Here is a 13786-nt window from a genome sequence, read left to right on the forward strand (position 1 = left end):
ACCAACTCCCCCCTCCACTGTGCCTCTGAGCAATAACAGAGTTCCAATCAATCTGCAAAAACATGCAGGGTACTGTTGCAGAGCTGCCTGGGGTTATGAGTCCTTCCACAACAGCCCAGTCAGCTGAGCCAGCCACGTGTGTGAGCAGCAGCAGGCAAATCCCAGGTACTGCACCGGGAGACTCCAGCCCCAAACATGCAAACAACAGATTCCCCCTGCAGCCACTGACACCAGGACTGTACACACACCCCCTGGATCCTGCTGGGACAGGCTCAAACCTGACCTGTAGGCTGACACCAGGAGAGGAAAGCTCCTCCTAGGGTTAATATCAAACTTACACATTAGAGCAGTTCTCACCAGCTTCACTAAGGATTGCACATGTAGCCCAAGACTATTCATCCTTACATGTTCATGCCGGTCCCATCTTCCAAAAGCATCCTTCCCTTTGCAGTGTTCCATGAATTTGAGTACTGGCTTTGTGAACAAAACCAAGAATGATTTTCCAAGAGATAAACATAATGAGTTTGGCAAACTGGCCAGAGTGATGTAATCCAATGTGAGACATCCAAAACAAAGTTGGTTTTGACTGTTAGTGCACTGAGGACAAGAAAAACAAATAAATCAAACTAAATCTAAGTTAACTTTTACCTGTGGACCTTAATGTGTTTCCAGAAGTATCATTATCACTAATTTTAGAGAAAAGGAAATTGAAGTAATGAATATGGAAGAATTATTCAGTCACCCAACAGATCAATTACAGAGAAACAAGATATTCTATAATTCTATTCTATAATCTCATTATAGCCTTCATTGCAAAACACCAACTCTGATCTGCACAGAGCCAAGCTACAGAATGCCATGGAGACAGATAACTGCAGTACTGACTTATTTGCCCCCAAGATATGACTAGTCCAAAAAACCCTGGCTCATTTGTTTTTATGGTTCTAGGGCCACCTTCTGTAATCCTGAAAATATCTTTCATTTGCAGTCCTTCAGGAAAAAAGCAAGAGAAAATCACATGTATTTCAGGCTGTTTATTACCTTTAACAAAAAGCTGAAAATGAACAATTTAAATACATCATTATCTCTTCAACAAGAACAACAGTTGAGCAGTATATTCAAATTAATAGACCAAAACATTTTTCTGCTACATTGCCATAAATAGACAACAAAGCATGCAGTCACTGGGATATAAAATGTGTCTGGTCAACTGAGCCTTTCTGTTTCTTATGTAATATATGATAAAAAAAAACATATCATACTCTTGGCTATTAATCCACTACATTAGAGGAATGTGAGACTTTGGAACAATATCCTACTTATTGAAATTAGTAAAAATTGTGTCCTTTCTTCAAATGAGCCAGAATTTGGTTTATTGCTTTTGATTTAGTTTACTTACTCCATTGGCTCCTTAAAAAACAAAGATGATTACAAATACAAGCTCTTTAAGAAAATTCATTACAGCTATTATTGAACAAAACACATGAGGAAATCCTTTCTTCAAAATTTTGAAAGAGAACAGTTTCAAAAAAGCCACAATGATCTCACCTATTCTAATTTTAAATGCGACTCTTAAAATTACTATTTTTTTAAAATTTCTTGAATATTATTATATGTCCACAGAATTCTTTTTAAAGCTGCTTAAGTACATTTTCTGCTACTGGTCTTTTCAACAGCCCAAAGAGTAGGTAAATGCAAACAGGCTGCTGAAAACAAATACTTTTTCTAGACTTTCTACCGCGGTAGCAACTGAAGCTTCACAAACTTGAAAACACAGTGGGTTTTAATCAGTGGCTTACGAAGGCAGAAAAGCAGATTCCCATTTTCTCTTCCACCCGTGGTGTCTCCACGGCTCTCTGCGCTTACAGGGTCTGTGCTCTGTCCATCAGTGCTTCAGCTTTGGAGAGAGCTCTTTTGCTTTGTTCCTCAGACCTTTGCACTGTGAGGTTCTGATCTCACAGCTTTCCAGGACTACCCCAGAGAACCCTTAGAGGCACTGAGTGCCACCGCTCAAGGTGATTGCTCTGCTTTTACCACAGGTCAAATGGGCTCATGTAGAACTTGGCTGCTCATTAAATCACCTCTGGGTCAGCCTGCCCGACAGAGTCACTGTCTTAAAACCCACAGACATATGACAAGCAAAGCAAAAAGCAGCAACAAACAACCTCCACGTAATTTGAATGTCAGTCTGCCATCCTATACAACAAATATTCCAGTCAGAATAAAAGTTTTAATGTGCCAAGGCTCCCACGAAAAGTAAATTCATTTACAAAGGCAAAGCTTGCAGTCATCATTTCAGAAACACCTCCTTGATGCTGGCAGGTGTTTTGCAAGCCAGCAGGCTGCACAACCTGGCCAAGAATGCCAAACACACACAGCACGTTACAAAAGGCACAGAAACCAATTCTGTGCTATCTAGAAAGTTTTCAGTTTCAAACCAGGCTCACAATAAAGCACTAAGGAGTCCCTTACCGTAAATCTCTTTATGTAATCTGAAACACAAAATCCTCCCATGCTCAAACGCAGGGACCTGTGCAGGGCAGATTCTTGATACAAAGTCCCCATTCTGTTTGTCTTGTCTGGTGGTCACCCTGGTAGCCTGCAGCCTTTTACTGAATAAAGCTGCACAGCCTCCTTGGATCTTGCTTGAATTCTGCTTGTGTGATAAACCAGGCATTTCATCTTATCTGACACTACACCAGGCATTTCAATCATTTCAGTGCCTTATCAGCAGCACTAAGTTCTATCCATATCCCAGCAGTTCACTTCCTGAATCACCGATAACAGATACTCCAGGGCACGGAAACAAAACGAGCTGACAGCCAGACCTTTGGAGTCACTGAGCAGTCCCTTCTTTGCATTTCTTTGTTCCTTCGCTTATTTTAATCCAATTTTACTTTGCTTGAGCTGTAACTTAAGGACAGCACATTGACTTCAGCCAAGCAGTGACAAAAGTGTCATTTATCCAAGTGCTATTCTATTTTTCAGCGACACTGATAACTTCTGCAGGATATTGGCTTCAACACAACACGAATATAACATGTGGGAATTTCTTGCATGTCCAATTTCTTAAGCACAGGAATAGAGGGAACAATGAATGGACTCAAAATGACCCTTCAGGAGGGTTCATCCTCCACCAGAAGTCACATATCAATTATGCCTTAAGCACTGTTTCTACACCTGATGCCATGCACACCAAGCCATTCCCTTCAGTCTCTAAAACACCTTACTTGCACAAGTGTACATTGCCATGAACTCCATGTAGGCATATTTGTGAACCTCCCAGAGCTAGGATCTTTTAATTTATTTTTACTTACATAGTTAAATATGCAGCCACAAAGCACCCAAATTATGTTCCTCATGCATCTGGTTCTCAGCTAATTAATTCCTTTTTATTTTGCCCTGTGTGAGATACGCTTTTTTTTAATAGGGTTCTTACCTGTAAATCTGTATCCACAGAGGACAAATATACAAGATGCTGGATGACCTAAGAAGGAAATTAGTTCTAGAGAAGTAGAAGTAAATCTGCTTTTAGTTTTAATCTGTGCCTTCCTTTCCCACTAAGCCAACAAGCTGTAAGAGAATTGTCTCTGATTACAAGCTGCAAGTGATCTAACATAAAGATGAATCCATCAGGCAGGGGCACACAAAATGACAGCTTCTCACTGTGGCCCTGTCTTTGAGCAGGTGGATGAGCACCTCAGGCAGCAGGAGCAGGGCCTGGCATGGGCCACATCTTCTCTGCTTCCACCCCAACACAAGTGTGCTCTCTCTACCGCAGGATGGGTGCGCATGAGCTCTCCCCTGAAACAATCAGGCGAGTGATGGAGATAAGATACTGTACCTTTATCATTCTGATCTACGAGATGTCAGGTCCAGACGTGTGGGTACAGAGCTGGCTGCCCCTCTCACAGCAAAAACAAGTGGTGTGTTTCCAGCTGGGTCTGTACAGCAAAATAACAAATACGCTGTTCAAAAACAAAATGATGCCAACATAAGTACAGACAAAACCAGAAACAGGTGAGTGAGGAACTCTTGCAGGGCAAAAGCCAGGGAGGAGATAGCCATGCTTGCTTTGCTGCCTGGCAGGGAACATTTTTCAGGCTATTTAACAAACAAGTGAACAGGGCTTGCCTGGGCTTCAGGATGGCTTGAGCACAGCTTGTAGAGGTGAGATAGTCCTACCGAGATGTTAGTGGTGTAACATCCTGCTAAAGGGACACAGGCAACCTGAGACTGCCTCAGATGCTGGACTTAAACCTCCAGAAATTACACCAGTCTCAACTGCCAGACCCCTGTATAACTCCTAACTCAATCTCTGGGCCTTCTCCATCTGTAAAACAGAGTTAAACCTTTCCTAGCTCATAGAGTATTTCCCCAGCTTTAAGATCTGTTATTACCATTCCGCCCTTTTAAAGGGCAAGAGTAAACCATAAATTCTAGGTCAAAACTGTCCCTAGATTTTTTAGACACATCAGAGGCACATGCATGCAGAGGCACAGGAATCCTGGTGCCCTCTGAGCTGAAAGCTCTGCCCTGCTGAGCCATCCCCCACGGACAAGGACAGGGATGCTGTTGGCCTTGTGGAAGCAACTCCAGCAGCTTTCCTGGCACTGGGAACACCACCCAGCCACTCTCAGTGGAACAGGAGACCATCCACATGGCACCAAGCTCTTGAACATGGCCTTCAGCTTTTTTACTACCACATAACTGATTGTGGGAATTAAAGACCCCCATTCCAGTACCTAAGAAAAGAACAAATATTAGAGCTGCTCAAGAGGTGCAGGGCTTAACAATGATGACAGATCCAAGGGAGGGAAAGAAGTATTTTTATATAATTGTGACTTCTTCCAATAGCACAAATAACCATGCAGTTACTCTAGATTTAGTAAAGAGACACTATTATTTAATGTGGCAGCAGAGGCATGTACAGCATGCAAGCACCGTGCCACGGGGGAAAGCTTGCATGACAAAGAGAAACCTTTAGAAACTTTGGCAAGAACTCTGGAACGAGCAATGCTCAGCCTGCAACCTTCCATTAGCAGATCTAAATACAGAACCATAGTGTAAAACAATACCTTCCTGCAGTATTTGTATTAATTACTATTAAGAATATAATTATTATGATGAGTTCCACTGACTGCTTTTTCTCCATTAGGTTCTGAAAAATAATTAATTTGGAGCTTTTTTTCTCACTCAGTTTAGTTTCCAATCTCAATGTCAGTCCTGGACTGTGTGATTCTGTGAGTAGTAAAAGCAACAATTTAGTAGCAACTATATAATTTTCAATCCCCAACAAGGAAATAGTCCACTAGATTTAATGTATTTCTGTGACAACAGATACAGGACTATGTTATCTTTAGTACCTAGGTAAAATCTAATGGATTTTAAATATAAGGAAATATAGATCTTGGCACATTGCCCTTGAGCTAGAGGCAAGGAAAGTGATCACTTTGAGTACAGGCTTTATAGGTGTCACAAAACACAGTTTACTTGTAGAATAAATGAAGAACTTTACCAAAAGTCATGCACATAACATCCAACAAATGAAATCAAGAACAAGGTTAGTACTTCAGCTTTTAGAGGAACTCTTCAAATCTGCTATACTTACACTCCAAAACTCCTCTCTCAGACTAGAGAAGTTAGCAGCACATCAGTGCATTTGGAGCACAGACCAAGACAAGGGAAGAGGTGAAGAGGTTTATTGTAACTGGCTTCCCCAGCCAGCTGCTGTCAGATTTTCCATCTCCTGCCCTAACTACAGAGTAAAATGAAAGGGCTCAGCATTTTTGAGGTGACCTCTCATCTCCTAGCATTAGCCTCTGTGAATTAGGAGGAGGTGCACTGGTCCACAAACATCCCATTTTCAGGGAATTTATAACCTAAACATTACTTAGATCAAACAGTTAATACAAAGCATCTTCCTTCCTGAAAATGAGGGGAAGCTTTAGTCACTTGGCACATTTCTTTTACACGCTTTCTTAACACTTAAGTATTTTAGAACCTTTCTGTCATTAATAATCAGGGGCAGGGAGCTACTAACACTGATGTCACCCAGTCTAAGTCACCATGACTATGCCCTGAAGATCAGACTGAAGGTTCCCAGTTCTCCTCCAAAGGCTCTTCCAAACTGCACTGATAACTTATAACTTACCCTTCCATTACGCTTCCATCCATGCAACAAGCTAGAGCTGAAAGCCAGCATACAGGAGTGTCCCCAGGGAAATGCACACAGGCTCAGCAGGCAGGGTACTGATACCAGAAATGTTCAGGTGCCCTTCTGGATCTGATCAGCACGAGTATTCAGGAGCCTGTGAAGACTTTGACTGATGAGGCATTTTCTAAGAGCAGTCAGTTCCTGGTTGTCTCTGTGCCAGTATCAGCTCATTGCTAGAGCTGATCCACTCACAATGGATTAGTACTAAAGGACAGGTCTGTGAGCCTCCCCACCTCATTAATATTCATTTTAGATTTTAAATTCCAGTTACACAAGGACTCATGCCCAAGGCTAGAAGCCTCATAAATTATATTCCATTTTTAAACCCGCAGCATTTGCTCTCATTGTTTCAGAAGGAAAAGAGTAGCAGAGACAGTTTTAGGCAAGCTGCTTTTGTTTAAAAGAATAGTATCTAAAGCCCTGCTTTAACTTCATTAGCCCACAAAGATTTGCACTACAATGAGTCCTGCCTGCAAAGCACAAATACAACTGCCAGCAAATTTTAATTCTGTCATTATTCTGCTTTTGTTCCAGCTGCCAAAGCAAGTGCATATAATGTCTGCAGCTGAATAAACTCAGAGAAGACAACTTACTGAGGGAAGACTTGAAAATAGCTACAACCACCATAAAGAAACCGAATTAAGAGACAAAGTGATTCAATATGTACTTTGTCTCCTGGCAAACATGGGTGAGTGATTTAGGTGATTTTGCACTGAGAGCTACCACATTACACAGCAAACCTGGCTTTGATGGTCAGAAGAAAGGTCCAAAGGAGAAGAGATTGAAGCCTCCTCTGTTAGGATGGGGGCCAATTTTTGGGTAGCAGTCTCTTCCTTCTGTGAAACACCAAGCCTTGTTACACAGGCCAACCTGACAGCACCTGTATCCTTCTAGTCTCCACCACTGAAGGAATGAACAGCAGAAAACTTTTCTGATTTTACCTATTCAAAATGTGAAAGTTGCTGCAGCATGGATTTCATGTTCAACAGCCTGTTAGTTTAAAACTCGGAGAGGTAACTGGAAACAAAAGTATTTGACATCATTCTTCTACTTGCCTTCTAAAAAGCCTTCAGCAGGGAGAGGAGCAGACCAAGCACGTTTCCCAGCACGGCATGAGTAGGCTGTCACTTGTATGGGATGAGAGATTTTTATCGAGCTCCTGTTCTGCAGATGCACTATCCTTTTTATAAAGAATTAACTCACATCCTCTTGCCCACTGAGGCAGCCACAGAGGTGGTAATTACAGCCTCTCATTTAATGGTCCATTAGCTAGAGGAGACATCATTTAAGTGAGTAAGCCCCAGAAAGTACACATGAAGCACATGAATATACGTATGGAAATCAGAATTACAAAATCCTCTGGAATTAATCTGAAATTCAAAGGTAAATATTTTAGCTGTACTTTAACTTTGGCAGCCTGGATTGATGACTTTTTTTCCCCATCTTTAAATCACCATTCCCCAACTAGGTTGGTTTTAGCCCTCAAAAACTTCTTCACAAGATGTTTCCCCATTTTGACTCAGCTCTGAAAAACAAAGATTAACACTCTCAATCCCACTCCCAGTGGTGGTGGGATCTTGTCTACCTTCCATATCATGTCTGACTCCCACAGAAAAGCCCAGTAAACTCACAAGGGTACAGATGGGGAAGACCAAGCACAGGAACAAAAGAACACAGCCTCTGGAGAATTCCTTTTTCCAGTCACTTAATTTCTAGGTATAAAGGAACTGCTCAACTCCGAGAATAGCTGAAATAGCAGCATCCTTACTCCTCTGCAAACGCAGCACCTCTCCAGTCACTTCCCCTGTTCTCCAAACTGCCCTACTGCTCCTCCCAGCTCCCAAAGGCTGAAACAATGCACTGCTTCCTTCAGTGATAGCCTGCAGCTTTCCACGGCACTCTCCCAAACAGCCTGAACACACTCCTGTTAATTCCCATCATCAGACCCTTCTCCATTCTCCAGCCAAGTCCAGCTTGTCTTTTTCCTACCCTCTCCATTCCTGGCTTGCTCTCTGATCCCTGCCTCCCCTCCATGTCTGGAGCAGCCACAATTGCCTTCCTGCCTTTGCTATATAAGGAAACCCCACTGCAGCTCCAGGGCTGGCTAAGAAGGGAAACTGCATCCCTGAAACCCCAGAAACTGAGATTACTGTCATCATAATGTAATCCAATAACAGTCTGACAGTGGTCTTTTAAGTCACTGTGCTTTTGAGAATTACTGCAGTCACAGAGTGCAAGCTGTCAAAAATCCATTAAGATTTCACAGCTTGATCAGCAAAAAAAGCCCTGGTAAACTGGCAAGCAATGATCAACAATCAGTAGTAATTAACTTAATATAATCTCAACCCATCTGTTACTCTCACAAAACAATTTTTAAGACTTTCTCAGATTCCCAATGTTCAAAAAATGAATCTTTTTGTTTCCAAGGAATGCATTTGTAACACAGGCATTCAAAACAGAACACGTCTCCCTGCTCTTTACCATTTGCTGTATTTTGATTTTTGATCTTTCTGTAGTTGGTAGGAGTAGGGTTCTGTTCAATTTGATTTAAATTTTTTGCAATACATTAACAGTCTAATAAAGATTTTAAAAGACAAAATATTTTGAGACTAATTTTTTTTATGTACTATTACCATCAGTCTCAACCACTGAACAGTACAAATTGTTCAAGTATCTGTTTCCCCTTCCAAACTCTTTTAACCTTTTATTTTTTTCCAGAACTACATTTAGATGCACACGCAGGAGCTGTAAGCAAACGTGAGCTTCCCTGTTGCTAAGTAACTGTGAGCCAGAGCCAGCCCTGCCACTGTTGTAAGCAACAGCACCACAGCTGCCAAGTTTGGAATTCAGTCAGCGTCAAGAAATGTAAGCTAAATATTTTGGATGAGACTCCCAATCTTCTTAAAATGGGTGTGAGCAACAATGAAAGAAAAATAGATCTCTAGATGACCAGACTCATGAGTAATCCTAACGTTGTGGGACTCTTTCCCCTACCAGAACATTCAGGCTGTATTTCAGAATGCTGAATTACTATTTATCTAAATTAGTCTTCTTCCTGAATTTCCACTCAGCCCATTAGACACTGCTTTGAGGTACTATTTTCAAAACATTATTCTTTGTGTTAGAAAAAATAATTGTGATCATTCAGCTAAATAAAACCTTTGTTTTAAAGTACCTTTCTGAAAACCTTTCACTGGATGTCAAGACCTGCCACTGTAAAAAAATCTTAAAAGCAAATTCTAATGCCCATCTTAATCTTAATGTAATCTTAATGTAGATTTGTCCACACAGTTTAGTAGGGAACTTCAGTTGTGCAATTAAAAACCACATTTTTATAGTTTCTAACTTACTTTCTTGTTTGTCAACACAATCAGAGGTAAAACTACCTCAGGATCAGCCTGTGAACCAGTACTTGGCCAGACTCTCTATATTGTCTTAAGCATTTCCTAACTTACTGCTCCACTTTTCCTTCTTTGGAATTGCTCTGTCCTGGAGAACTGAGATCATTATCAGTTTTCTAAGATGACAGGAAACAGGCTTTATCCTCCACTGTTTCAGAAAGCTAGAACAAAAGGCACTTTTACCTTAAAGCCTCAGTCCACAGTTCCTCAGTGAACTTAAACAAACTGAGCCTTATTCTAACTTCATTCACCTGAGTTACACACCAACGTTTCACTGTTTGAACAGTCCCCAGATGAGAGGCTCGTGCAGAAATAAACAGCTGCTCTTTTCCAGTTTCTTACACTTGTGCCTTTCCTCTTACTCTGTACAACAAAACCTGGGCTGCCTCCAGGACACTGTGTGTGGTTTCACAGATAGATTTCATACCTACTGCACTCTTATGCAGGTTATGACAAGTCTAGATCTAAAGATCCCTGAACTCTGCTGTTAATAAACTGTATGCCATTCCTTTAAAATGGCCTTTAACACAACAGAATTTTTTATTTGATGAAGAAGTCAACTCCACCAATAAGCACTACTTTGAAATACACCACACACTGCTGTGCCAGTAAAATAATTTATTAATTTTACAGAAAACAGAACTCCTGGGTCACCTCTTGCTCCAGTGAGTTCACTGACCCTCAGACACCTCTTTGGTGTTGCTGAGAAGCAGGAGCTGGGGTGCAGAGCACCTTCACAGCAGAGACTCCAGCTCCACCACTCCAACCTCACTACACCTGCTCACATGGCCACAGACAAAAAACACACACATTTTGCTCCACAATTTCTCCAAATAAAGCAACTCTGACCTCAGTCTGAAGATTTCTCTTTATTAGCATGATATTTTCCATTAAATATTCATAAGTTGTTTGTTCCAAGACAAAACAGACACCACAGAAACTTGGTAAACTGCCAGACTATTAATATTTGCACTCCTGGTATCTGGAACACTCACTGTTCTTAACAGCATTTTATGGTCCTCAATGCTGTGCAGGATTAAAAATAGTATTTAATTCTTAACTCTTATTAATAAAATTAGTAAGTTATAATTGAGAGAAATAACACACAGTAGAATACCAAAGGCAGTAAACGAAGACAGAGCCCAGGTTTCATGTATGAAGCTAAGCACCACCAAAAAAAGCAGCTTATTGGAGGGAGTGAGGGGAAGATGAAGAAGAGGTACCTGACCTTTTCCTGGGGAAATGCTGCATGATGACACCAAATGATTCATGTGAACCATGTTCTGAGCTTGGAACTTTAAACAACTTTGGTGAAAGCAGGTTTAGGCTTTCTTCTGCAGAAAAAAATTAAATACATTTACATATTAAATATATTTATCTACTCTCATTGCCTCCTGCCTAATCAATTCCTTGCCTCTTACTTGGATGGCACATCCCAACCAACAGCTGGCAGTGCCAGAAACCCTTTTAAAGTAAGTGCAGGGAAAAAAAAAAAACCCAAACAATTTAGTACATCGATTCACAGATATTTTCAGTTCATTATGAACTCACAACATCTGTGGAAATCACTCAATGTCTGATGTGCCATAATGCAGAAAAACTGATCTTCATCTCAACCAAAAAACCTGCTTAATCATTTATAGCGTTGGGAACCAGACTTAAAATTCTGTAACCTGTTTTGAAAGTAGTAACCCAAAAAAAGAAGAAATAAAATTATTCTATTATTTATTAGAGCTGTCCTACCACCACTGCAATGAAGATACAAGTACAGTCCAAGACACAAGGAACAGACACAGAACTGCTAATAGCCTACATGATCACTGTTTCACTCTAAAACACCCCAAAACATAGAAAAAACTACAAAATAAAAAAAAAAAATCGAAAAGCACTATGTAAAACCAACCTAAATATCTTGTTTGAGAACTGATATTCAAAGCCAGTATCTCATTTTTAGTCTCTTTCTCAATAAATCCTGCCCAACCACAGGACAATGATAATCTGCAGATTATTCTCCAATATCTTGTCTCAATTTTAACTTTTTTTAATCAACCATACTAAAAAAACTGGACAATTAAAAGAGGTTTGCAAAATTTGACCAAAGAAAACTTCCAGGGGATCTGAAAATGCTCCCTTAAACCATTTTCTATTTGATTGCCAATTTAAAGTTCAGGATTCTCTGGTCCTGACAAATTATCCAACTCCACCAATCCTCACACCTCAAGAACTGACGTCACACAACTGATGAAGCAATGTTTCAGTGCAGACATTTGTAGGATTTTCATTTCCCATACTAGGTAGGAGTGATGTTCTAAAGAAAAATAATCTTTCAGGTTGCTTCCCCTGAAAACTAAACACTACCCTCTTCCTGGCCTCCATGGTGAGAACATCAAGAGCTGTTCAGGATACGGCTGCCATCTAGGAGCAGAGCAGAGGAAATGCAGAGGGATCTCAAGCCAAAATTTCAACTGTGAGCCCACTGGATAGTCAGACATGCTATTACATAAAGCTATAAACACTGGAAGCCCAGATCTTTGGGAAAAAGAAATGGGAAAGTAGTGGCAAAAAGCAAACTTGTTATAAGGTGGTTTACAAACAGTTCCCAATACAATCCTAAACTAATTGGTTCACAACAAACAGTTTATCCAGTCAGGCCAGTCAACATGTACAGAGCTGCAGTGGTATTTCACTTTATCTTCTTTTGTTCATTAAAACACTGCAGCCTAATTCACTTTTCCTGAAAGACTATTTTTCCATGTGAGGTTGCAGGCTAGAAAAAATGCAGTGACACAAATGAAGTCAGCCTGAACCACAACGACAGCCAAAAGCAGAGCCTAAAATCTTACACTGAAACTGAAGTCACAAAAAAACCTTCACATAAGCATCTTCCTGAAGCCTTACCATATTTATTCTTGTTTCTCAGAAACTATGCAGTTTCCAAGCAAGTCAGAACTGCAGTACATAGAATTTTACTCTTATATCATTCAGCTGTCACTGGCTTTATTTTAGTTTCATAGACCGAGAACAAATACAATTTACAATTATAATCTCCAGTGATTTGCCAGTGTTTCATCCATGGATCATCTCTAACACACAAAAGAAAGAGCTCTTGAGATCCACCATGTTGATGCCTATTTTGTACAAAGCAGACTCTTTCCAGTTCAGTTACTGAATATGTTCCAAGAAATCTGCCTTGGCACACCACAGTTACCAGAGCTTTTGGAAGAGCCTGAAATGTCCTGTCTATTTAGGGAAGAATGGCTTGCTCCTGGCTAGTGGGAAGAGAAAGTCAGGTTTCTTGCTTTGCCAAATCCCCTGGCAAAGACACACTCGCCCCCTAGGATGTTTTCAAGGCCACCTGCTTCCATCACAGCTTTCTCAAAGACACTGGAAGCCATCAGGGGAAGAAAAGTAGCATGAGGATATAGGAAAGAGATGACAGAAGAGACCTGGGGAATACAAAGAGAAGAAATACAGAAATAGAACTCAACCACTGTCTCAGGAGAGCCTCTGCCAGTGAAGGAGAAAAAAATGGCCTTGCACATTTGAGAGGTACCAATGTGTTTTGGAAAAGCACTGACTAGAAAAGGCACCAATCTAAATGTAGAAATTAACTTACAGTTTTGTCACATCCAACAACATTAACTTCAATCCTGTGATGGTAATGAATTCCATGTGCAGAAGCAGAGACAGAAACCTGTAGGAAAGCAGGACAGAGCACTAAAGAGACTGCTTTGGCAGCTCCCCCTGTCCCTTCCTATCACATCTCATTCTAGCCACAGAAGTTAACACCAGCCTAATCACATCCTTAAGTCAGAACTTCCCTTTTGTCACTGGGACTTTAACAACTTACCAAACAAACTTATTCTCTGTCCTGAAGACTGACTCACCTGTTCTTACTACTGGTATCTGTGACAGGCTACAGCTCTGGGAAGCACAAGTTTAATGATGCAGAGTAGTAGGTCCTGTATTTGCAGTTTCTCATTTACTGGAATAAAGACAAATGTGTTTTAGTGGCCTAAGCACATTTCCACACCATCTCTCTCATCCAGTGTTAATAAGGATGCAAATTATTCCTTAGGAGTTAAGAAGTAAAAACCACTTTCCATGCTTCCTGCTTTTACTTACACGGTTTGCATTTGATCAGTGCCTTGTGGCTTAACTTGAAGCT

The 13786-nt window shown here is 40.7% G+C and overlaps 1 protein-coding gene across 7 annotated transcripts in view; it reads right to left on the bottom strand.

The window, feature by feature from the left end:
- The window catches only part of MYLK3 (myosin light chain kinase 3), a 42804-nt gene extending 29201 nt beyond the window's left edge, over nucleotides 1-13603 (bottom strand). The window contains exons 1-5 of one of the 7 annotated variants that reach the window (XM_086847112.1): nucleotides 13506-13603; nucleotides 13235-13312; nucleotides 10842-10952; nucleotides 3845-3968; nucleotides 3440-3487 (exon numbers count right to left, since the gene is read on the bottom strand). In XM_086847112.1, coding sequence (XP_086703238.1) covers nucleotides 3440-3487; nucleotides 3845-3853 — 57 coding nt within the window. In that variant the 5' untranslated portion in view covers nucleotides 3854-3968; nucleotides 10842-10952; nucleotides 13235-13312; nucleotides 13506-13603. Of the gene's footprint in view, nucleotides 1-1799; nucleotides 1907-2472; nucleotides 2639-3439; nucleotides 3488-3844; nucleotides 3969-4134; nucleotides 4334-6154; nucleotides 7121-7272; nucleotides 8366-10841; nucleotides 10953-13234; nucleotides 13313-13505 lie in introns of those variants that run through there. The other 6 variants (XM_086847107.1, XM_086847109.1, XM_086847110.1 and 3 more) reach the window with 6 other exon arrangements.
- Between the last annotated feature and the right edge of the window lie 183 nt (nucleotides 13604-13786).

The sequence above is a fragment of the Cyanistes caeruleus genome, chromosome 12, assembly GCF_971803275.1.
Source record: "Cyanistes caeruleus chromosome 12, bCyaCae1.hap1.1, whole genome shotgun sequence".
Classification (NCBI taxonomy): Eukaryota; Metazoa; Chordata; class Aves; order Passeriformes; family Paridae; genus Cyanistes; species Cyanistes caeruleus.